Source organism: Fringilla coelebs, assembly GCF_963513975.1.
Source record: "Fringilla coelebs genome assembly, chromosome: 9".
Taxonomy (NCBI): domain Eukaryota; kingdom Metazoa; phylum Chordata; class Aves; order Passeriformes; family Fringillidae; genus Fringilla; species Fringilla coelebs.
Genome location: NC_140067.1, coordinates 5,714,983 through 5,741,223, shown reverse-complemented (window position 1 = coordinate 5,741,223; position 26,241 = coordinate 5,714,983). Strand labels below are relative to the sequence as shown.

Genomic DNA, 26,241 nt, shown 5'->3' with positions numbered 1-26,241 from the left:
AAGAAATAACTGGCATTTCCCTAAGTGGCAACGATATTACAAAGGGTTCCCCCTTCCTAAGACACTATATTCACAAAATTGCCTAAAACCCACGCACACTAAGTAGCTTACAAAGATGTTTAGGTCTTAGGCATAAGAAAAAAGGACAGCTATTATCATAATCTCTTGTTCTCTAAGCAATATGCTTGTATGAACATCATGTTCTTTCTAAATGCAACCAGCAACTTCGTACATGTGAAAAAATAACACCAACAGAAACATTTCAAAGCCCATTTCAGACTGTCAGCAATTGCACCAGAAGAAAATGGAATAAGGCAGTGTTAGCTAATACTCACTGAAGTCATCAGGCTTATGCTCCATTTTTCTTTGATCTGAAGCAGTCTTACCAGGACCACCAGCTTGATCAACACCAGTCTTCAAAGTAGGAACTCCCACTGGATTTTCCAGCACCAGTTTCCCTTTCTGAGTAGCTGTTAAGCTTTCCATACTGACCCCATTCCCTGCAACATGGGAGCCTGGAGCATTTTCTCCCACTGGTTGGGCATTTGTCTGTTTCAGGCTTTCCACTGCTGATGATAAATTAGAAAATTTTTTTGTTTTTCCATGACTTCGATCCTGAACGCTTGATCCCAAATCTTTAGTTCCAGGAATACAACTATTTACTTTGCATGATTTATTTTCTCCTTGTTTTTCAGAACAAACATCATTTTGTTTACTTTTTCTGCTGCTATTCCCACTTGGAGAACTTCTCCCGACATCCTTCACAGATTTGTCATTTCTATTATATTTATAATTTTGATTAATTGTAACTTTGACTGTTTTGCCTTCCTCACAGACAAGACGGACAGACTTCCTTGGGTCATGATTTCCATTCTTTGAGCTCTTGGCCTCTTCCATTATAGTGAAGACCTGCTTCTCCTGTCTCGAGACCACTTGAAGTGCAATTCTTCAGCAATTTGCCGTTGATTTTAAATCCTCTGTGCAGGCAAGGATCGTAGCTGATTGTCTACTGAAGAAATAATGATAAGACATTTTTAAAAACTAAGGAAAAAGACTAAATCTCTATGCAGATAGCACATTAAATAAACTTCTCTAAAGGAAGGTGTTAATACAAATTATTTTAGGAAGCATATTCCCCCCACAGGCATAAGAACATTTTCACAATACATTCCAGTATTAAAGTAAAACTCATGAAAATTTTGATGATTTTGATTTGTATTTAAAAGACAAGGGCTATGAAAAGAAAAAAAAATGGCAGAACATGCTAAAAAGCACTCAATGATAAACCTGCCAACAGCTTGCTTTTTTCTTTCTTTCCTATTTTTGGCTTTCTGAACAAAAACAAGAACCAAGATGTCTGCAACTACACTGGGGAAAAAAAAAAAATTAACACATCTAAAAAGTACCACTCAATAAATGCACAGCTCAAATTAGCCACTGGAGGAAACTAATTCAGTTTCCAGCAAGCAAGCTCCATTTTATTAACTGATTTAAAAAAGCATTTAGAGATATAGCTCAAAGTATTAATAATAAACCTGACCGATCCCCTGCACCTCCTATTCTCACATAAATTAACTGCCAGCAATTAAGTAAGATTTAAAAAAATAAAAAACCACAAATAGTAAATATTTTGCTTAGCTAGAGATTAACTTTCCTCATCTAAACCTCAGGCCTTTAGGTGGTATATGATCATCTGAGATTTATGTTGGAGACAACTCAAAGGTTGTGTTTCCAGTGGGAGGAGGTTCAGCACAAGTGTTTGTAAGGAATTAGTCGTACTAATATAGAAAATGAAGGTAAGAATCTGCAACAAGAACTTGGATATTTTTTTCTTGTAATAACATTTAGACAGCAATTGAAAACTCTGAGAATGAAGCATCAGACAAAGAAGAAAACTATTTTTATTAAACTATAACAAAATATGGAGTGCAGAAATTCTCTCTTTCCTGTCCAGCTGCATATTTGCTAGGTAAATGCATGACCCATGGAAATTTCTGGGTTTTAAAGAACCTATCACATACCATTTAGTGAAAAAAAAAATAGAAAAGTCTATGAATTACAGCTATTAAAAGTATCAGAGCATACTTTTGTACTTTAAAAACATAAACCAGAATAAAGGATCAGATTAAATTGTTGGCTAAAAAAAAAAAAAAAAAACAAAAAACAAAACCCTTTCTGAATATCATCAGTAGGAAGTACAGAATTTTTTTTTTTTTCAGGCTGAGTAATACAGTTACTATCTCATTTTAATAAGACACAAATCAGAAATTACTTCAGGACACAAAGCACGTACTAAAAAGGGCTATCTTAAGTCTCAATTGATATAATTGAAAATACATATCTTTCAAAGGTGAAAAATCAAAGAAACAAACATAGCCCACAAGAATTTTCCTGAAGATGCTGTTAGCATCACATTCTTTAGTAAAATATAAAAACTGAAGAAGAAAAAAAATCTCCATTCCTAAATTTGTTCCAATGGCTAAGTATTTTATCTCAGAAATACATTCAGTTAAAATTGTAACTATTGTATTGTTATTTAACATTGTATTGTTAGTTAATACTGTAACTAATCAGTATTATTAAATACTGATTGCACCTGGTTCTTACTCCTAGATCAAAAGTCGCAAAGATTAAATAATATTTGCCTTTGGATTGTAGCCAGTCTTTCCTATAGCAACTCTAACCAAAAAGCAGCAGGAACTCCTGCCCAGCTGTACCAGGACTGCTGAAGCCTCAGGGTGGTCAGGAGAGCCCAGGGTCTCCCCAGGTTAGCTTAACTCGAGTTACTCCAGTCCCTGACACCAGTACAAAGCTCTGCTCTAGAGACTGGGGAGCTGTTACAGCTCTGTACACGTCACTGTCTTTAACCTCTACGGTGGGTTTGGTTTTTAATTTCATGTAACCAGAAGAGAAATGGGAACATGATTTTTCAAATTCTAAACTAATCACGCTTTACTTGTTCAACCTGAAGAGGGGAGAAAAACTCCCCAAACCAACGAACAAACCCGAAGCACAGAGACACGCAGCAATTCCCCGTTGAGCTCCGGCCGGGGGCACAGCGAGGGCAGCTCCAGGCTCGGGGGAAGCAGCGCGGGGCAGCCGCAGCTCCGGCCGGAGCCGCGCCGCCCTTCCCTCGCTGCTCCCTCCCCGGGGCAGCTCTGCCGGCAACCAAACCGGAAAACCAATCCAGCCGAACGTAAAGCTGGCACCAGGCGGGAGGAGGAGGAGCACGCCTGGCAATAACAAACAACTCGTAGGGTGGGGACAACTCCTGTTGGCACCACTTCCAGATTAAAGCTACCGTGAAACTCCGGCATTGGAGGAGAAGTGGGCCTGCATTTTGGTTTTTTTATGTGTCACGTTGTTAAGAGTAAAATTTTGAAAGTAGGTTTTAAAAAAATCTAAAAAAATTCTTCAAATTTTTTTATGTCATCCATTCAATTAAATACACAATTATATATTCAAAGAGAATATATAGTCTTTAATCAAATGGGAAAAAGTAACTAAAGAAACTGCTAGTAAAAACTAGAACCCAGCTAATGATTTGAGTACTGTGATAGTGTTACATATCAAGAATGTAATCAAATATAAGTAGATAATGTTAAAAAGCATATATAGTCTTTATTCCTAAGAAACAAGAATAAAGAGAGGTCATGACATTTCATAAGACAATACTCTGTACGAAATAAAGTCAGGAGTTCCACAATGAATGCAGAATCTGAAATGCAAGCGCAATAATAATGTTGCTGAACTTGGGGATTTCTTTTTCTTTTCTTTTCCTCGTTAATACTGAAATGATTTAGCAAACAAAAAATAATGTTAACTGCTGCCACATATTCAATAGTAACCAAATTACCATCTCACAACAAACTGCAAAATAAACCAACCAACAAAACTCAGTATGAGAAACAAAAAGAGACCTCTCCTGAACCCAGGACAGACACAAAAAGATCATCCTCTGTCAGATATTGGCCATCTACATATGACAGAGGGAGAGAGGGAAATGGGGAAAGGAGTGCCTCTAAAAAAAATAAGATGGTTGGAAACAAAGCACTGGAGTGGAGTGAATCAGTGCTGAGGTGGCATCTTTGTAGAAACCTGGATGGCACGTCTTATTCACAAGCTCAGGCTCATACCAAATTGCCAGACCTGGAATCAAAGCAGAATTTTCTCCCAGCGAGGCTGGCAACAAAACCAGAGCATTTCTCCTGTGTCTGCAAAATGGAGTATGATTAACCTGTTTGAAACCAGTTCAGCATATTTCAATAATTCAATATCCCAGTGTTACATGGGACTCAGTTTCCCCTGCTTTCTGAGTGTACAGTGCCAATTACTCCTTTGAAATCTAGCTCTTGGCTCTTTTCAGAAAAATAATCTGGCTGAAATATAACAGCTTGAGGTCAGACAAGATACCATCTGACCTTAAACTCCAGAAAAGTATAAAAATCTATACATACCTACAGCAACCAAATTAAAAATGTTTAAAATCAGCTTGGTTAGAATTCATTTTAGGCTCACAAAATGAAGAAATGAGAATGTTTCACTTTCATTTTTGCCAGTTTCTTTTGTTTCCTCCACTTTGCAGACTAACATTAGAAAACTCCCCATTTGAATTGCAAAGAATCAGACTAAAGCTGATTCCAAACAGGGGGAAAAAGAAAACCACCAAAAAACTTTCAAGAAGATATTTCTACCTCTTCTACCACTTCTTCCTCTCAAGTTGTTCCACTGTATTCAACTCCCTCAAACACGTACATTTGGAGTCAGAATTTGATGTAACAGGGCCTCCTCAAAGATGAAGGCCAAGTTAAACTGTGAGCTCTTGCCTTCTGAGTCGTTCTTTTGCAAAGCTTTTTTTAATAATTTCATTAACAGCAGAGCTGACTCCACCTGGTTTCCTAGACATTCATTTTGTGCTCCTCTGTCACACTCTCTATCACAGCCCCTTGGGCAAGCAGAGCAGACGTGCTGGAGCCCTGTCTGATTTGTAGCTACTCCCTACAAGGAAATGGAACTTCCTCCTGCTTCCCCCTCAGCAGAGACCTCTCCTCTGTTGAGGCATAATTGTTCCAGAAAACAGACAGAAATTCAATGACCCTTTGCCATTACTTCAAATATGTTCTAAAATGTGGTCCCAACTGGCTGAAATGCCCAAAAGTAGGGACTACAGTGTAGAAAGGCAACGAAAGGGAAAGAGAACAGGCTTTTAAGTTTTGTTTCCCTGGGGAGTACTAGATAAAATATAAACACAGAAAGTACTACAAACATAAGTGTTATCACCCTGTTTCTATAAAGCATTCCCTCCTTTGAGATAGGGAGACTTGTATTTTATCCAAGACCTGCTTTTATCTCTCCCATTATGATTGTCCTTAAGCTCAAATCTCCCAGCCAGCCTTCCAACACTAAGTGGGGTGATTAACCTCAGTGCCCCCCTCGCCTCACTACCAATATAGCCCAGCTGAACTTCCTCAACAAAAATAAAAGGAAATTCTGCAAACAAAGGTTACAGCCATAGTCAGGAACAATAGGAAAGGTTGTCTTCTGCACTCTGCTCAGAGTGCAGCACAGGTGATGTCTAAAGACAGCCCTAATGTGCTGAAGTGTGGGGTGTCTTTTCTGACTGTTTACAGCCTTAGGCCCATTTTTCTGCCTGAGAACTTCTACAAATCATTTAAACCTCTCCCATGTTCTTTGTTAATAATTTTTTTGAAATTATCACACATTTATGTTTGGTTTATGATGAAATAGACATAACTCAGTACAACCTACTACCCATGCTTGATGTTTTTCCAAAGTACTTAAAACTAAAACTATCAGAGATTACTGGCCACTAAAGCGCTTCAGACTCCACCAGCACTAAACCCATCGATATTCTTAGTAACAAACATAAGCGCTACAAAGTGTTCCAGAACTCCCCCTTACTACAGGCTATAGAATTTATCCTGGTAAGGATAATAGTACCAAAATCTATCCAGAAGGAAGTCAGCACAGTGTACTAAACTTTAATACACAAATCAAGGATGCAACAAAACAGGCACTCTGGGCTCAGTAAAGATAGGAAGCTCTAATGCTGTCTTTATTACGTGGAAGATTGAAAACTTCTAAGGAGTCATCATTAGATATATAACTATGTTTATATACATATGTAAAAATCTGCAACACTGTAACAAGATGATATCTGATTTACAGAAGTACTGCTGAATAAATGAAGTAACAAGAAAGGCTTTGGCCGATACAAAACTTAGTAACATAGGTAGGTGCAAATATCTTACGATTGAATGTTGAAGCGAGCAAAATATGCTGGATGGGAGATCCATAAAGGATATGTTTGTTACAGATTACTCTGCATTGACTCACTGTTTTTTCTACAGCACTGTATGACTCACTGAGAAGGTGAGAAAAACTAACGTCACCCAACGCCAAGAACTACCTCTTTCTGACCCTACTACTGCTGCTACCTCCCGTGCCAAGCTCAGGAAAGCTGTCCTCTCTCAGCCACATCAGCTGTGTTACAACAGTCTCCCCCACCCCTCTATTCCATATAGGCTCCTCGTGCTTTTGCACATTTTGGTTCTGATCCTACATTTTACTGCAGCAGTCCTTTACACCTCAGACCCAACTTCAACAAACCCTGCAGCCAGAAGAAGGGCAGCACCTGCCCCAAGTCTCCCTGAACACTGCACCGTTCATGCTGAGAGCAGAGCAGGAACTGATACAAGGGAGCTCTAACTTCAAAACCAAACAAAACAGCAGTCCAAGTACCCGTGAGGAGGCTGGGGAAGCACAATACAGCACTGCACTGGTTTAGAGCCTTTCAGAGGCTTCCAGAGGCCTCAAATGATCACAAAACTGGTTTAAATGGCAGCCACACACTGAAACCAATTTTTTCACCTTGATCTTAACCTCCACTTATGCTCAGTGCTATGCTAAATGACAATACGGCAGTATGTATTGTGGCATAGAAGCTTATCTGGATCTTGTATTCAAACAACAGTGAGCCCTTCACTCAAACTGGAATCCTTGAGGAAGGGATGGTTTTTGAACTGCTCCATACCAGCTGCAAGCCAGTTCACAAACCACAATGAAAGCAAACAGATCTTCCACCAGTACCCTTATGCCTCTTCAGCAGCATCCAGCACTTTCCCTACTGGAAGAAACATGCTGAAAATCACAACTTCAGGAAAGCTGTCAAGAACACAGCCACACTCAGCGGACTGAGTCACAATCGTTAGTAACACAAAACTGATTCCAGACTCCTGTGTCAAGCTTTGCTGACACTGAAAACTAAAATCTGAAAGTTACTTCTTGCTGGCAGCAGTATTTCATGCATCAACAGAAATGAAAATAAAATCTAAGAACATCTGATAAATTGGGTCTGTTCCAAAGACTTGCTGAAACCTTAGAACCAAAATTACAAACCAAGGATACAGTATGAGTACACACGCATGTATGCATGCATTTCTGTGAGAACAAAAAAAAAAAAAAAAGAGTAAAAATTAAATTCATGTGCACTGTTACAAAATTAAGTCTTTTGTATTTCTAAGTTAAACGATTTATCAAGCAATATACAAAATAGTCTTAATGTGCCAAAAGCACAAGAAATGTTGACTTTCAATGGATTGCTTCCATTGTGCAAATTAATCCACTAAGCAAATTGCAGGATCCTTCTTTCTATGGGTTCTCAATACAAGTCAGTACCGGTATTGCATTATTTCACTAAGATAGTGGCAAAAATAAACTTAATGTAGTAGAAATGCTTTGTAAAGTTTAAAAAGCCAGGACTGCAAATTGAACACAGAATATACTCTCAGACAGTCAGACTGCCTTATGGTATCAACATGAATACAACAATCCTGAACGATGACTGACAAGCAGAGCCACAAGACAGTTGAGAGGAGCTCCTCAGGAATATCTTGCTTTCAAGTACAACACAGAGAAATCCTGTCCCTCTTTCTTTCTTTCTTTCTCCCTATTGCAGCAATTCCCTTCAGAGGAAGAACCGGATAAATGCCCTGCACAGTGCAGGTGTCCCGGGGCATTTAGCACGGCAAGCTGAGGTATGAAAAGAAAGTCCCAACTGTCCTCTGTGCAAGAACAGAACACGGGAGGAACTTTCTGATCCCTCTGTGTCTATCTTCTGGGAACATATCCCCATATATCTTCTGGGAAAAGGTAATTTTATCACAAAATTAATTTTATGAAGGTTTTCACTAAAGTTAAGTAGAAAAATGATTAAAAAAAGCTCATTGCAAAATTGGTATTTGTAAAAGAGACCTATTACTCCTAATATAGCATCTTCTGCCAGGTACTGTAATTAAGTCATAGTTCCATGGCTGGCTTACTTTTCTTGTCACGGAAATAATTATGTCATAACTATCTGGGGTCAGACTATCCAAAAAGCAACCACTGAAACCAGGAGCACAAGTCAAAACCATAAACAACATGTATCCTCTATTTTCAAGCAAATTCAACGACCCCTAAATCCAGGGCACGGTGCTCAGGAAACCAAGTGATGTAGAGGTGGCATGGATATAAAAAAAAAATATTAGATCCATACTTAGATACAACTATCTTTTTAATGTACTAATCTCTACCTTAGCTTAAATGCAATTGTATTGTTTCTCTGTGTGTTATGAGCTCATCTTCCTTTGATATACCCAGAAACAACCTTAAAAGCCAGGAGGCCTCAGGTAATATGACACATTCAGCCAACTAGCAAATTGCAACATATTGCAAAAGCAGCAAAGTCGTTCAGCTGTATTTGTATACAAAATAAGCCAACAAAAGAGCACAACCACGTAGGCGAAGGGATGCCTGGGTGTCACTCCAGGCAGATCGTAATGCACGGAAAGGAGAACCTCTCACGGCGGAGCGGGCACGGCTCTCGAGGGCAGCCCCGCACACGGGGCATTCCCCGCGGGCCTCGCCGACTGCGGTGCTCTCTCCTCCCCGCATTATTTAATTCCACGGGGCGTACGAACAACAAACCGCACGCACCAGCTCCGGCCCGGCTGCGCCCCCGGGGGCGGCCCCGGCCCCCCGCTGACCTTGCGGCGGCCCCCGCGCCGCGGACCCCGGCGCTTCCCCCCGCCCGGGCGCGGGGCCCGAGGCCGCGGCGGGCCGTCGAGGCGGGGCAGGGCTGGGGCGGGGGGCGCCGGCGCGGACAGGACCCCGCGAGCCCGCCTCCCCCCGGGCCGCCGCCCCCGGCCGCGGGGAGCCCCCGGGCCCCGGTACCTGTGTGCGGCGCTAGCGGAGCCGGCGCGGCGCCCCCGCCATGCCCGGCTGCGGCTCCTGCAGGCCCCGACGGCAGCGGCTCAGTCCGGCCCGGCCGCCATGTCAGCGGCGCGGTGCATTGTGGGGCGAAGGCGGGCGGGAGCGCCCCGAGGGCGGCGGCGCTGCGGGGCGGCGGCGGCGGCGGCGGGGACCGAGCCGGGCACGGTGCCCGCACCGCCCCGGCCCTGCCGGGGAGCCCCCCGTACCTCAGAGCCAACCCCCTTGCTGAGGGGGCGACGCCCCCCTCTCCCCGTCTCCCCCGGCGTTCAGGGCCTCCCTTCCTCAGTGCCACAGGGGCAAGGGGAGATGAGGAAATAAACAATTATTTGTTCTTAATTACCCCCCAAAAGCCATTCTAGTTTTTCCCCTTATTTCTCTTCCCAGGCCTCTTCTTCCGCATAGAACCAGCACGGTTGGAAGAGACCTTTAAGATCCCCCAGTCGAACCGTGCACCCCGCGCCGCCACAGTGTCCCCACAGCCCCTAAAACCACAGCACCCAGCGCCAGCTCCAGACGCCTCCCAAACACCTCCACGGATGGTGACACCATAGGGCAACCTATTCAATGCCCGACCACCCTAACGGGGAACAATTTTTTTCTTAGTATCTAATCGGAATCTCCCCTGTCTCAGCGTTAAACAATTTCCTCTGGTCCTCTCCCTGCAGGCACGGCAGAAGAGGCCGGCCCCTCCCTCACTACGCCCTCCTGTCAGGAGAGCGACGAGGCACTCGCTCCCCAGACCCTGTGGAGCAGGTTTGGGCTCGCTGGAGCCCGGGCCTTGATCCCCGCTTCCTCAGGGCTTGTCCCCCTCCTCCTGTGCTCGGTGGAGATGAGCGGCTCTGCTCCGGGAACCTGGGGAAATGACTCCAGGCTCCCTGACCCTGGCTATGAAGCTGGCCCCGGCAGCAGCCAGGGACAGTGGCTTGGCAGACCCGCAGGGACAGTGTCTGCTGGCAGAGCCGCAGGTCTCGGGGGAGAAGAGCCAGCCTGCCGGCTCTTGGCAGTGCTGGACGGTGACCTAAAGGCACTGGCAAGTGCTTGTCTGAGGCAAATCCCTCTGTGATCCAGTACTACCCCTTTTTGGCACTGAAATGTCGTGTTGTTGGCACTTCCTAGCCCAGGCTAAGGAGGTCTTTCCAGGAAAACAAGGCACTAAAAGATCAGTGTTGAACTACGAAAGGGGTTCAGAGGAAACTATTAAAAGTAATATGAATAGTAGTGCTAGAAACACTACCTCAGGGAATCTGTGTAGGCACACAAAAGTTGCAAAATCTGTAATACAGGATTATGTAAATACTGACAAGACATACTTCTGAATGTGTTGTGAAGTCAGCACAATCCTTAGAGGTAACCTGTTTTGTATTTTTTGGTTTTTTGTGGGTTTTTTTTTTTTTTTTGTTCACTTGAAGTTCTCCCTTTACAAAATTAGGACTGGGTAGCTCAGGGTATTGCTCATGGGATTCACCTTTAGCTGCGTGGGCCAGTCCAGGGCAGCAGCAACAGAAACAGCAGTGCTGCAGTGGGACCAGCTGAGGTTAACTGGGTGGTGGTTCCAGCCTATTCCAATTTATTTGACAAAGATTTCTATTAGGTTTAGTAGGCCAAAGAGTAAATTGCAGAAGTAGCTAGATTATACTTGCTGCTGGATACAGTCCTCCTAGATCAACATTGAGACATGCTAGTGAGTAAACACACACCAGTTTGCAAACCTGACTGGCATATTTCCTTCAAATAGTTGGATAGACTTTAATGTGAACTGGTTTGGCTCTGAAAACTTGCACCAGTACAAAGCCAACACTCTTTGACATAGTCTCTATCTCTGTGCTCAGGAACAATGCCTCCTTCTTTGCTGATGTTAAAGAATATTTTATTGCAGGGAGCAATATAGAAACATGGCGCCAAAAGAGGAAGCAGGGTTCTACTGCCAGCAGGCCATTATTTAAAGAATTCCCAATTCAGGGACAGTGATCAAAAATTTTCAGATTCTGGGCTCGATTTGTAGGACAAAATATGACTCTGAAAGTGACTAAATTTTATCTTGAAATCAGAGATGATAATCATAAAGCTGTAGGAAGTAGATTTTATAAAGTCCTTTTCTAGAGCAAAACTTGCTTCATACATTGCAGTATGTGGCCTCATTTTTAGTCCTATAACCAAGCAACTAAAATACTATTATTCAAAAATGTAAGTGTGTATTGTAGATTTATTTTTATTTTTCTGATAAAAAAATACACGTTATGCTAATGATCAATTTTTAAAAGATTATTTTTAGAATTTGCTAGGTTTTAAAAATCTTTTTGAATGGAAAAGCCCTGTTCTCTTTCTCCAGATATATCTGAAGAAACTCTAAAGCTTCTTAGATAATTTACTTATAAAATGAGGAAATCATACTTGACTGTCATTTTGGTCAATAGTACAGCCAGGAAAGTATCCAGGAAAATACTACTTATCTGCAAAGAAATTCACATTCTCATCACAGTGTATCTTTACTGTAGAGAGCATGACAGAAGATTTTCCATCTATCTATCTATAGATTTTTGTAGCATATTACATTATTTCTTGATGTTGTGAGTCTGATTAAACTGAAATTAATAAAAAATGTGAAAAATCTGAAATGCTTAAAAACTGCTAATATGTTTTTCAACTAGCTATATATGGCTTCTTCCCTTACAGTAATGCCAGTCATGCTTGAATTACCTAAGCAAATTTAATCAAAATGTCAAAGATCTACCAAAATTCTTTTAAAAAAAAAGCAAACCAAACAAAGTGAGATTAAAAAATGTAATTTTCTCTTCAAAAGATAAATTTCCAAAATGCCTTGGAGCCACTCTTAATTGTTTTCTGTAAATCACTGCATTTTCCTTTTCTTTGCCAAGACCTATCAGAATCATAGCCATCCATGGCTGACCAACTTCTTGGTCCAAGAACAAATCAATGACCATCAAAAGCTTTCTATTGCTGTTACTTTGTAAGTACAAATCCTTTTCTTCCAGCAGGCATAGTAGCAAACTGTACAAATAGCTATTTTTTTTTCCAAACAACCCAAGAATGACATCAGTGCACTGAGGCAGTGTTTCAGCTCTGAATGTCTGAAGGCTTTGATACCAAACTCAGTTCCTGATGCTTTATGGCTGTTTCTTGCTTGAAACCCCCCCCCAGGCAGTGTGGTTTCTCCATCTCACACAGTGAGATCAGTGGTCTGGCCACTCACTTCTCACCAGGCAGGTGCAGAGCTGCATTTCCCGCAGGCCTGGCTGATGTGGCTGGTTTATGTGGCGTGTTGGTGATTCTGGTTTCGCTGACTGAGTGCTGTGACTGGTTCGGAGCACTTCCTCAGTAACCAGTAGCAACCAAGCCACTGCTGTCCTTTGACATTACACCGTAGTCGCTACATGCTGCAGTTAGTGCACAGAAAAGGGCCTTTGCAAATCCATCAAAAATCACGAGGATGTAGTTAAAGCAGGATCTTTAATAACATCGCTTTGATCCCTGTACGGGCTATTCACTTAAGAGTGGGACTCAGCGATCCTTGTAGGCGCCTACCATCCCAGAATATTTTGCGATTCTGTGACTGGCATCCCACAGACTGGGCCAACTAGTGCTTTAAAGCCATAACCACTCAGCGCACCCCTTCCAGCACGGACCGCTCCGTTTCAGAGCGTGTCCATCCGCAGGGAGCCGTCCCGGCGGGCGCGGAGCGGGCAGAGCCGGCGGCTGCCGCAAAAGGCCCGTTTGCAGCAGCGAGGCGTTTGCGGCAGCGCGGCCGGGCCGGGGCCGGGCAGAGCGCGGCGGCCGTGCAGCATGCTGGACCCGGAGGGCAGTGTGGAGCACCAGCCTGCCTCCTCCTTCCCCAAAGTCCTCCTCATCCCTCTAGCCATGCTCTTCGCAATTGCAGCGCTCGTGCTCTTAGCCTTTTCCGCTACGCGGCAGAAGGAGCCTGATTTTTACACTTTCAAAGTTGTAAACATCAGGGGCAAGCTTGTGTCTCTGGAGAAGTACAGGGGCTCGGTAAGTGCGGCGGGGAGGGGCGGCTCCCGCCCGGGCTCACCAGCGGGCAGCCCTTTGCATGTCCGCGGGGCGAGCGCGGGGAGAGTGCTCGGAGCCTCGGTGCACACGCGTGTGCGCCTGGGCTGCTCACTCTGTGACTCTGCCCTTTGGCCAACTGGCTAACACAGGCTCCTCTTCAATAAAGCGTTTGCTGTCTAACCCCCGTGTGTGTCCGCGTCTTCTGCTGCTGCAGCCGCCTGTAGACGTGGCAGGCAGGGAATGCTGCCCTCCTGCCGATTGCTCTGGATTCTGCCTATTCCATTGGAAGCTCAGGAACTTTGTGTCTTTGTGTAGCTTACTTTTGGAGTTTATTTCTGCCTTTTAACTGCATGACTTCTTGTGTGTTATTCTTACTCAAATCCCATTCCTTTTTAATGTTCTACATTAAAAAAAATAAAGGGATTTGATCCGTGGAGAACGGAGTTAACAGATTTCACCGTAGTTAGTAAAAGCATGTTCTCCGTAGTCAGTAAAAGCATGAGACATTACTAAGTATCAGAATATAGTGAAATTGTAACAACATCATACAAATTCTTCTCTCACGTTTTAGTGCTACAGCAATATGAAGACTGACACGTAGATAAAAGCACATATGCTTTTATGATGTCTTCTAAATTGTATTTACATCTTATATTAAGTATTTTTAGGCAGAGTTTTCCATATCATTTTAAAACAATGTCCCTGACTATAATCTGATTTTATTTCATTTTATTTTATTAGCGGTTTGATCATCTAGAAAAGATCTGTACCTATGGAAAAGTGAAAAGAGAACTTAACACACTTATTATACTTAATACTACAACCTCTTATAGCCCCTTTCAAAAATTATAGAAGCTAAAATCAGCATAAATCCCACAAGTGACACATCTGTGATACAGTCAGGCAGTCTAATAGTTTCACAGCTGCCCGAAAAGGCAGCATCACTTCTCATTTTCACCCTTTTTCTCCAGCTTTGTATTTACACCTTCCTTTTCCCCCTCCTCAGATGTCTGAGCTCACTGTCCAGAGCAGCAGGTCGCTAAAACATTGTCAGGAAGACAGAGAAACTATATAGGGAGATGCACATTTTCCTGAGCTCAGCAGAAATGGATACTGATGGATCTGGACCAAATGACAGGCCTAAATCCTATCTGGTCAAAGTCCTCATCCCCCATCATTCACAACTGAGATACAGCAGAACTGGTTCCATGCCCACTCAAATATCTACGTTGGAGAAAAACATGGAAGCTGTTTAATATTGAGCAATATTTGTGCTTTTTAAATGAGCTCCCTCCAAAGGCTCTGTCACTAAATCCTGTTACTGGGGCATGTTTTGTCTGTATGTCATCTGCTAATCTGAATAAGCAAATACCACCTGTAGCTTCTCTATCTCATAGCCAGAATCAACATGGAAAGGAATTAAGGGGGAACTTGGAAGAATTCCATACAGCCACTCTGCAGAGAGCTGGGGTGTTCATCCCCTGTGGAATCTCAGGAACAGGCAGGTTCAGGGTGTGTGCTGTATCCCAGGGCTGTGGTTCCAGGCTGCCCTTGAGGCATGGCTGGTTTCATGAAGGGGGGGCTCTAGACTGTATCTGGGAAAGATAATACCATTGATGAAAGGCATTCTTTGATCTCTGCTAGGCCACATGGAATATTTTATTCCAAAAAAGTGACATTCAGCTTCTGTGTAGAATAAAAGATAGATTTGCATTCAGAGATCCTATTAATGTTCAGGCTACCTGCACTTTGATAATGTATGTGGACAATTTTAAAGAAAATTACAGCAATAAAACACATCCCTTTCTGTCATTATGTTGTCAGAACTCAGTATCAAGATAGAAAAAGGTTAATTAAAACTCCCATTTATTTCTTAAAATAAACTTGCTTAAATCTGCAGTTAGATAAGTAAAGTTAAGGCATAGGTTTATCATAATATTTTAAAGCTATTAAAAGAAAGAAAATATTATTAAAGTGCTACGTGTGTGCTGGGGGTGTTTTAAGGAAAGTGAGTCACTAGTTAGCTCCTGGAACAATAGTCTGTTAATTGCTAAACCAGCTTTTACCAGCCTCAAGCTTTCTGGCAGATGTAGAGAAGACCTTTTCTTCAATTCAGTCACTCAGCTAATTTATTTAAATAATTACTTAATTGGTAGTCAAGAAACTTACTAGGAATTGAAAAAATCCAAGGGCTTCCAGACTCTAAAAAATTAATAAAGTCTGCTAATTCTAAAACCATAAGAGCCATGCTAAGTAAAAATAATCAGTGCAAATCATGACTGACAGGATCATTCTTCAATAAATCATTATTAATATAAACTTGTGTCTATTCAGATCATTGAAATTATTTTTTCATAGTAAGAAAATAAAAGACTGATTGATATTAATTCTCTTTCTATTCAAGTGTATCTTGATATGAACCACTATTACCCTCTGTTTTATAGTAAAGAAAGGGAGGACTATTACCACTGAGAAGAGTTCCACAACTGAAATAGATCCAAAAACTGTCTGGTTCACTGTGGTGTGGAGGTCATCCTTCTGTGGTTTTTCCACACTACCATAAAATGTTGACCCATACTCACCTACATTGAAAATGAAGGACAGTGATTATGGTTCAACAAGAATCAAGAGGATGCAAACAAGATTAGTTTTCTGTCTAATCTAATTCAATAATCTTATCTTTTATTATATGATCTGTATCAGATATGCTGTAAGAGGCAGTATTCTTACCAAAAATAGTACCTATCTGGGAGTCAGAGCTCCCAAACATCAACTGTTCCCTGCTGTGTTTGTGCCTAACTTGATGTAATGGTGATCTACCACCCAGCTAAGTACAGTGTGCTGGGGTGGAATTAAGCAGTGTCAGTGCAATGCCTTTGGAAGTCTTGAACCATAGGTACTATAATCATGGAAAAACATTAGGCACTATAACAATTGAAGCATTATTTTTCACTAAATATTATTATTGAAAGTACTGCTAGGCACTTTGGACCTGAATCTGCTGCAATCCAAGGCTGTGGCATCCCTGGGTGTGGATAAGTGCACAGGCACTGAATTACCACACAAACATTGCTATTTGTTCCATGAAGGTGACAGCTCAGTGAGCTGGCACCATCTGACACTTGTGGCTGGTTCTTCCATAGTCACGTGGAGCCAGTTAAGAATTTCTGGGTCTAAAAACCCAAGTATCTGTTGTCTCTGCTGACAGATCCACAAAGGGTTACTTGAAGCTGAGACAGATTCCTAAATCTGTTCCAGCATTTTTTCCCTAAAGGAGGCACTCTGGTGTCAACATTAAGTAAAGCAAGAAGAGTTTTTGCAGTGTTAAATGAGTTCACTACTAGAATGCATGGGTTTTCTAAGCAAAGGGAATGATAGTTTTAAGAGGTGAGACAACAGCTGATAAAGAATTCAGCTGAAATGAAATTATTTTTGTGAGGTCCATTGAACTGTTTGCACTGCACACTAGGTGGTGTGCTTGACTTGCACTCTCAGAGCCCAAAGTCAGGCATATTGAACTTAATTTAAATCATTAATTGTTGTAAGAAGTCAAAGTACAGCCTCTACATGAGGGCAAAAAGAGTGACTGTTATTTATTAAAAATAAAATGCAGACTAAAAAAACGTCACCACATGAAATTACTTCTAATACCAGACATCTGAAAGATAATTCAGGAAAGATTTTTAAAGAATAATTTTAAACATTCATTGAGAAATACAAATAAATCACAGAAGTTTTCATTATGTATGTTAGTTATACTTTTAAGAGGTTTGCACTATTAAATTATGGAGTTCAGTAATGGAGAATTCAGTTACAGTGAATGCATTTTTCTAAGGTAAAAAAAGAAGCATAATGTGTCTGCCATCTCAAGAAATGCTGAATGGAGTTTCCATTTGTTTTGGGGGAATATGTTTGGAATATATATTTGTTTGCACTGTTGCCACTGTGAGATCTCAAGCCTTGCCCCACCATGCCAAGAAACCACTGGTTTTAAACAGCTGTAAATTAAAACATTTGTTTCTTTTTGAGTAAATCCTTTCAAGCTCTCTTTTTACTTAAAATCAAGTCAAAGTTATGAAAGCTTGGTTGTTTTCACTGGCAATTCATCCTTCATATCTGTTTTAATATGATCACAATGCCTACACAACTTTATTTCCCCAATCCTCCAATGACAAATTCTTACATTACCCTTCTATTTGAGAGCAGGTACCAATAGAGGTGAATTCAGTAAGGTGTATGAATACTTCCGCATCATGAAAATTCCGAGGCTTAAACTATAATTTAAAAAACCTCTAAAATTTCATGTGGAAGAACTGAGTGTGATTTCAGCTCTAAGTGATGCAATTTATCTTTACTTCATACTAAATTACTGTTATCACTATGCTTGATAAATCAGATTAATTGAAAAGAACAGAACTGCCAGTAGTTATTTTTTATGTCAGACATACAAATTCTGTTTCAAATGCTGAGAGTCTACAACAGGAATGCATCGTAAGATTATTACCTCTTCTCTGAAAAAAAAATCTAATGATATGCCATAACTTCAGAGGTTTTAGGAGACTGAATTTAAAATTTCTGACAGTGCTTGTATTGTCTGAATTAAAGTGATGATTTGGAGGTGAGATGACTGCAGGTCATAGTTCATATACAAGTGTAAAAGGGTTGTTTAGATTGTGTCCTCTTGACACACTCAACCACAAAGACGATTACACCAACTTGTGCTTTGCAAGATTACCTGTCTTCCAGGGAAAACAGTGCCACTCCAAATCCACTTTAAATTCAGTAGCTGGGCTTTAATGTTCCTCATGGATCCTTCCAAGTCAGGATATTCTATGATTCTATGATAGCCATACAGTTATACAAAGTAGAAAATACACAAAGTGTTAATTTGTAATGTAAGAAATTACAAATACCAACATCCCCTTAGCTTTTTCTTTACTCATTCCTACCCCTCCTTTTATGATCCCATATATTACCCAGATATGTACCTTTATATGCCAGTTAGTTTTCTGGCTTTAAAAACACTATGCAGGTGTAGCCATTTATTTTTCACTAAATATAATTTATTTCACACATCCTCTTTCCTTAAATACTTTTGTATGAAAGTATTAGAATGGACTCAATTTATATAGAATGAGCAGCAGCTCACACAAAATTTGTGAGAATAATTTAACTATAAGTCTAAAATTCTTAAAGTTATTAAAGGCTAAAATTATCTCAAAAACCAATGAAATATTCTTCAAGGCTTTGAGAACCTATAATATGTGTTAGTTCAGAGTTAGTTCACTTAATATCCCTAACAAATTCTGCTGTTCCTGTAGTGCTCACCTGTCTGTGACAGCTCTCTCCCAGGTGGATCTGTGCTGGCAGACATGTGCCTGGTGCCCATATGTGACTGACACAGCAAACACAGCATTGAACGTGATCCACTGCAGGAGTGACTTCAAAGGATAGTGGGCATCCTTCAATTCTTGGAATCTCTAATTGAGGCAGTAAACCTTTGTGCAAAAACTGTTGCCATTTTGTCACAACTGAGTAGATTTACTCTAGAAGTGATGGGACATTTTACAGCCCACACTACACGGACCAACCCCATATCCTGTAATTGCTTCCATTAACTTCCAGGTCAAGACCTCTACACTAGCAATGATAAATGGATCAGACACTTCTTCAAGGGCACTTAATTTTTAGCAAGGAAACATGCTGCAGAGCAGATGCTTCACAACAGATAAACTGTCCAAAGGTAGAATGGAAAAACATGGATTCTCAGTAAACTGAAGATTAAGATTGCTTAGCAGGTGGTTGGTTATCTTAATGCTTGCCAAAGAGGAATAAATAAGAGAAATATGAAATCTTCCTTTTGTGAACAGAAGTCAATGTAGTTTCAAATAAGTGTTCACTCACAGTTTCCTAGACATATTTTTTTCTTTTTAAATAGTCTGCATTCCAGCCTACCTGCTGGAAAACTGACATGTGCAACACATTTTGAAATGTGCTCTCTTGTTCATCAGGTGTCTCTAGTTGTCAACGTTGCAAGTGAGTGTGGGTACACAGACAGCCACTACAAGGCCTTACAGCAGCTGCAGAGAGACTTGGGCCCCTACCATTTCAATGTGCTGGCATTCCCCTGCAATCAGTTTGGGCAGCAGGAACCAGACACCAACAAAGAAATTGAGAGCTTTGCACGAAAGACTTATGGTGCCTCCTTCCCCATGTTCAGCAAAATCACAGTCAGTGGAGCTGGTGCAATTCCTGCCTTCAAGTACTTAATTGGTGAGTAACCTGAAATGCTGGAGGGTTGTTTCTCCTGCATAGAAGTCCTCTGACACAAAATACCATCCAAAGAAGCAAGAGATGATGTGCTGACAGAGTTGTCAGGCTTGAAGAGGTCAGAAGTAATGTAGTCCCTCCTCCTACACAAGGCAGGCTTTCTCTCTGTCACCTTTGTCTTACCTTCTAAAAAGATCTCCGGAGATGAACACACATCAATAGCAGATGTCCTGTAAAAGCTGGTCCAATAAACCTCTACATGGAATACAGGCCTTGAAATTCTGTCCTTTAGGCATACAATACCCTGACCTTCCTTTTTCTGCTTTGCAGCCTCCTAAGTGCCCCTCCTGTGACATGAGTGCTGCAGATTGGATTTATAAGATTCATCTCCAGGGCTGTAGGATAAGTGGAAGAGAAGCACCTCATAATTATTTCAACAATCAAAAAGTGAAACCAGGCACTAGATGATGTCCTTGAATATTCTCTTCCTCATTCTCCCCCAAGCACTGGAACAGCCACACTGTGCAGTTCCTCCAGTTCCAATCTGCTTTAGAGCCAGCACTGACACCTGAAAAGGTTTTGCTGGTTCTTACCAGCCAGCAAGGCAGGATGCTCCCTATCAAGGCACTACTTTTCTTGCACTGAACAAATGCTTTAAATACCATTTAAATGCTATATTAAAATGTCAGTCTTAATCCACTGTGAAGGAAATGTCTTTCAGCAATGAAATATAGTAAAGCCCAGTGTGACACAGTATCACTTGAGCTGCATTCTGCAAGGAACATATCCCTGCTGCTCTCTCCAGCACCACAGTGTTCTCCCAAATCCCACTGAATTTAAAGGAGTGTGGATATTATTTTTGACTACCCCAAGCTCACCTCCTTCCAAGTGTCTGTAATGGATCACTCTGCTAGCCAAATTTCCCTGTAATCTTCTTCACATCCTTCCATCTCTGTTTTACCAAGGAAAGATGTTCCTGCAGACATGTCCCAGTCTGAACTTCCTCTTAATTTTACATTCCTTCTTCCTCTGTAAGGTTAATCATCAAATTGACATGAAGAAATGTCAGGAATTGGCTAATATGGTTTTCTAATATTTAAGTTTTTTTTTTCTTTCCTCTGTAGCTTCTACAGGAGAAGAACCAACCTGGAATTTCTGGAAATACCTGGTGGACCCCAATGGGAAAGTAGTAAAGGCCTGGGACTCTACTGTCTCTGTTGAAGAAATAAGGCCCCATGTTACAGAACTTGTAAGGAAAATAATCCTAAAGAAGAAGGATGAATTATGACTTTCAAAAATCCCAGCATGCCAATTACATCTTAATTGAGAATTAGGACTGGACTTTGTCTTTTCACATTCCAAAAGAGAGAATATAGGGGAAGGAATTTATGACCAGTTGAATCTGTATTCACCATCTAAGAATGCAGAAACCAGCAAGTCAACATGGTCAAAGTAATATGATATTTTTCTCTGACCAAATTCAGTTTGAGTTTTCTAGGAAAGAAGAAATCTTCAGCAGTTGTTTCTTCTCCAACTCAATTATTAGTTGTTGGTAACACTAAAGGAAGTTAGCTCATATAGGAAAAAAGATCAGAATAATGAGAATGTCCTAGCTGGGATCTCCCTGATATCTGCAAATCTGTTGTCATATTTTGATTGCAAACTAAATAAAATAAACAGTAGAAAGTGCATGATTGACTTAAGGTATGTGCTAAGAAGAGGGCCAAAACAGCTACCTTCAGACCAGGAAGAATTTGCATGTTCCAATTACCACAGCCAAACATAGCTAATTTCATCAGTATAGATGGTTTAGAAGGGCATGGGAAAAACACATCTATAAAGATTAAATAAAAGAAGGATGAAGACAAAGGCTCTGTAAAAATTCTCCAGAAGCCATGAGATGAATTTCTGCATTTTTTCACCTAGATTACCAGATGATATTTAAATAGTCATTTGAACATCTTTAGGACCTGAGTCTACATGAAATGGCTGTTTCTTTCTTCTATTAGCATTTTGCCTTAGAATTACTCTTCCCTCATAAAACTGATGTTGAATTTATTTTTCAGTTTATGACACTATCCAATTTTGCTGCATGTACAGACAAATATCAGACAACCAATATTTTTTTCCTAAGGAAATAATTTTCAAATATTTAATTCTTGCATAATGTTATATAGTTTAATACCACATTAGTGTTACAAATGCTTAGTGGAGGTTTTTTCAACGGTAGCAGTCAGGCATTTGCTCAGACTTCAGAAGTCCCTAGCTCATGCCAAAATAATAACACTAACATTTGCAGCCTCATTGTTCCTTGACAGAAACCCTTTGAAAATCTTGTCAGGAAGAACTCTTTTTATCTCAACAGAAACCCAATGTTCCCATCCTGTTAACCTCAGGACGCCTTAAGAAGAATCTAGCCTTGTCCAACTGCAATATTATTGACAAGTGAAAGCCTTTTTTGTGCTTTCTGATGCTTTCAAGTAGCACAAACAATGTTTGTCCATACTGTTGTCAGGGCCCATGTGTACAAATAAGCCTTAAGTGACCCGACCATGATAAAGGCTTTTCCCAGCTCCTCAGTGCCATTAGAGCTCTTCAGCATCCAAACAGGCTCTTGTTGAAATCAAAGGCAAATATTATGGCATGGCCTGGCTCACAGGAAAGAGGGGAAAGAAGAATACTGACTGGACTGGTTCTGTGGAGTTCTCCATGGAAATAAGAGCTCCAGGAACTTTAGGACTTGCAGGAAGAACACGAAAGGCAGAGATTATACTGCACAAAACAATCTCAAATGCCTGAAAGAAGCTGAGAACAAGTTTTTTTAAGTTTCAGTAGCAAAAAAAAGAGGGGGTGGAAGAGAGAATAAAAGGAAGAAGGAAGAAGCAATAGAAGAACACAAGTAAAAGAAGAAATCAAGTAAAAAAGAAATGAGAAGGAAATGAAAAGACAGTTTGCAGCCAAATAATCTTTGGGACTAAAGGGGCACGGAAATGTTCAAGTCTGAACATTGATACTAATGAGTATGTTCCAAGCTCTATCAGCTACTTCTCACTTGAACTGTAACCTAAGAGTGCAGGAAATTGATGCTTGTGGAGTGAATATCTGTATTTTCCTCATCTGATGGTGAGAGAAGTGAACTCTATGCCTGATTCAGTAATTTAGTCTATTCTTACATGGATCACTCTAAGACAATGGTTGCTAAGGATATCACAAAGGAAGGAAAATCAGGCCCATCTGATACTGTGCAGGGAGAGAATCCAACTCCTAGAAAAGGAGGTCTTTTTTACTCCACAGACTGTTTCTCTTTTCTCTGTCCTTTGATGCTAATGCAATGCCCCAGCACGCTGTTAGCACGTGCTGCAGGGCTTAAAATTTTCTCCTTAGCTTGTTTCTATTTTTTACCTAAAGCCTGGATGAGACCAAACCAGACTATGAAAAATATTTTCAGCTTTTTCTATTTCCATTTTGTTTGTCCAACTTCAAAAAGAATTCTGGATTTGCATAGAAACAACCTTCTATTTTCTGTTAGACAAGTTCTACAAGTCCAGAGAGACATAAGGGCAAGGGTCAGTTGGGAAGGTTTTGTCCTATATGGACAAGCAATGCTTGTGCTGCTTTTAAAAGCATTACAAGGCACAAAAAAAGCTTTCACTTGTCAATAATACTGCAATTGGACAAGACTGGATTCTTTTTAAAGCATCCTGGAGTTAAGAGCTGGGGAACCTGAGCATTATGTTTTTGTTGAGAAAAAAAGAGTTCTTCCCGACAAGATTTTCAAAGGGCTACTGTCAAGGAACAATGAGGCTGCAATTGTTAGTGTTATTATTTTAGTGTGAGCGAAGAATTTCTGCAGTCTGAAGTCTGAGCAGATGCCTGAGTGCTAAGAATAACTCCAGACTGATGCTGTCAGAATTGGTGTTCTTACAAGTTTGGCCATTTAAAGAGAACTAAGGTAAGTATTACATATGCAAGCCTTGAAAAACAACATGATTTAAAGCACATAACTACTTTCTCTGAACTTAACAGATACATTTTCATCATTAAATTAAGCATGGCATAGATTCCATCCTTTGTTGCACTATATCAGTTTGTAGAACTGCTTGTAGAAATGCTTTGGCCTTTTCATCAAAGTTCTAGAGTGAAAGTAAATATTCTCAGTTGTAGATTAATACATATCTGGTCACATTGTAAGTACTTCATGACTCCCTGCTCAGAAAAATTGCAAATCATATTGCACTGAGTTGAATCTGACTGTTGAGACTATAGAGAGAGCATGCAGAGATCAGAAATTACTTTTTTTGCCTTGTGAATTCCAGCACTGTTTTAATCTGACAGAGATCTTCCCTACAGCAAGTTCTGAAAACTGTAAACCAGCTCTGAATTTATAGCATGAGGTTATTTTTCCTTGCCACTTATCTGCTTTGCAGAGAAAATAGTAGTGTGTATTAACAGACAGCACATTGATGCATAGAGAACAATTACCTTGATCATCTAAGACTTGGTGTCCTACAGTTTGCACCTTTAAAGGTGTGAACTCTTGGCCTGTTGATTTAAACTTAAACTAAGCACCTGAACACAAATGTATGCAGCCATGTGCACCCTCTGACATGCCACAGGGAAAAGAAATAATTTTAAAGCCTAAATATAAATTTAAAATTAGACAGGGCACTTTTGATCTTTTGAAGCTTTGTCTCATAAAGAATGTAACAATCTGACCTACATGAAACCAAAGTTCTGTTTTGAAATGGAGAATGTTACAGTGAAATAGAACAATTGAATGAAGCAATAGACAGGGGTTTAAGTATCCTTTTTTGACATTATAAGGAGAACAAAGCCAAATGCACTAGTTATCCTGGAAGTGACATCTAGTGTTTTAGATAGATGCTAGGGATGTTTCACTTGAGTTTCTATTCTGATTTTAGTCAGAAACTTCAGTGGCAAACCAGACACCATTTCTCTGAGCTGGATGGTACTCAGTTTATCCTTTCAAACACAATGGCATCTCATTCAAGAAACTGTTGATGTTAGTCAGGATCTTCAGAAGATTGGACATCTCTTTAATTAAGCAAATAAATTTTATGCTACCTTTGATTACTGAATCAACCAAATATATTCTATGCAGAGGTAAATCTATACTATTCTACTCATAGATCCAGAAGGAATTTAACAAACTTACTTCTGATTAATTCACAGAAAGTGTCAAGTAAGCAGAAAAATCAGGTATTCTCTGTGCCAATGAACAGATCCTGCAGTAAAAGCATCACTGAAGAAACACAAAGGAGTTTACAAACCTTTTGACAGATGAGATACTGAAGTCAACAAATTTGAGGGCTAATTCTTAACCAAGTCAAAGCTCTATAGCAGAGACATACACAGAGGAGTAGGAAATCACTGAGCTGCACCAATCATCTCAAAGCTGATCTGTGATCTGGTGCTGCACAGCTGATTCAGCTACCTAGGCAGCTCACAAACACAGTGATGCCCACCATAGAGGATGAGAAACAACCAAACATCTTTTATGCCAACTCTGCAGCACCCTGGCATAGACAACAGAGGAGGCTTTCCTAGTGACAGTGGCTGCCCTTTTCCAGCTGTCTCTGCACAGCAGCTGAAGGCAGCCCCAAGTAACTTTCCATCCTTAGCCTAGAAAACCTGACCCAAGCCATCAGTGCACCTGCCTAAGAGATAAGATGGGCTGCTTTATCTCAAAGCACTCCTTAATGCCTGCTCAACAAGATCTTCTAAACATACTCCTGGAAACAAGAATGATTGAAGGATCATTGTGTTTTGAGTGAGCAGACTTGTATTCTGGAAGGTAAGCACAGATGTGAAAGTTTTCAAGGTGATTCTGCTGAAGGAGATTCTTTTCCCCCACTCAAGCAGAACTTACAGCATCTACCTAGTCAGGGCCACATTCTTCCCCAAGCACTAATTGATGGAACAGGGATAGTAACAGGAAATAATAATATTCTAAAGCAATAGAAAAGACTGAAAAACAATTTTGTGGAGAACAAACTTGGTAATGCCTGATCTGTAATTGCAGTTCTGTGGAACCCTGCCCCATTAGACAGAAATTACAAATATTCCAGCTTCAGGGAGCTGTAGTTTAAGCTTTCTTAAGTGAAAGATGCAGCGAGAAAGCTGTTAGTGTATTATATAAAACAGTCCTCTCGGTTTTTTTGTCCCCCTTGCCCTAAAGGCAAGGTTGTTTCATCATAATTAGTGCTCTCATCTGAATTATAGGATGAACCATTATATTTTTCTTTATCAAGCAAGGAAATCTGACAATGACAAATAAAGAACATCTGGCAAGGAAAATATCCATAACCCACAGATTGTTTATCCACCCTTTGGAAAAAGGCACAATAGTCAAACTGTTCCTTGTAAGTAAAGAACTTGCTGAATTCCCTGTTTAAATTATAAATCAGCTTCTCTAACCCTTAGATAGAGTCACATCACTCATTCTGATTTGTCATTACTTCTATATTCAAAATACTTTTTTTATTACTGGTATTTTCCTGTCCTCTGGAGAGACCACTAACCACTAGAGATATGAAGGGAAATGTTTTTCTGGCATATAAACATTCTAGATTTGAAATCTCCTCTTCCAAATCTGGGCACAGTATTTTCAGTTTCCAAGCAAAAGAAACCCCTAAACTGTCAGTTTGCTTA

The 26,241-nt window shown here is 40.6% G+C and overlaps 2 protein-coding genes across 2 annotated transcripts in view; one reads left to right on the top strand and one right to left on the bottom strand.

Moving 5' to 3' along the window:
* TUT4 (terminal uridylyl transferase 4) overlaps window positions 1-9,346 on the bottom strand; it is a 43,804-nt gene extending 34,458 nt beyond the window's left edge. The window contains exons 1-2 of the mRNA XM_084211886.1: window positions 9,235-9,346; window positions 336-1,009 (exon numbers count right to left, since the gene is read on the bottom strand). Coding sequence (XP_084068012.1) covers window positions 336-897 — 562 coding nt within the window. The 5' untranslated portion in view covers window positions 898-1,009; window positions 9,235-9,346. The remainder of the gene's footprint in view (window positions 1-335; window positions 1,010-9,234) is intronic.
* Window positions 9,347-13,074: 3,728 nt separating this feature from the next.
* On the top strand, window positions 13,075-21,198 carry GPX7 (glutathione peroxidase 7; the record flags this gene model as incomplete). The annotated part of the gene is made up of 3 exons (XM_084210991.1): window positions 13,075-13,281; window positions 19,311-19,572; window positions 20,694-21,198. 3 exons carry the CDS (start codon window positions 13,075-13,077, stop codon window positions 20,855-20,857), a joined length of 633 nt encoding a protein of 210 aa, XP_084067117.1. The 3' UTR covers window positions 20,858-21,198.
* Window positions 21,199-26,241: the final 5,043 nt, after the last annotated feature.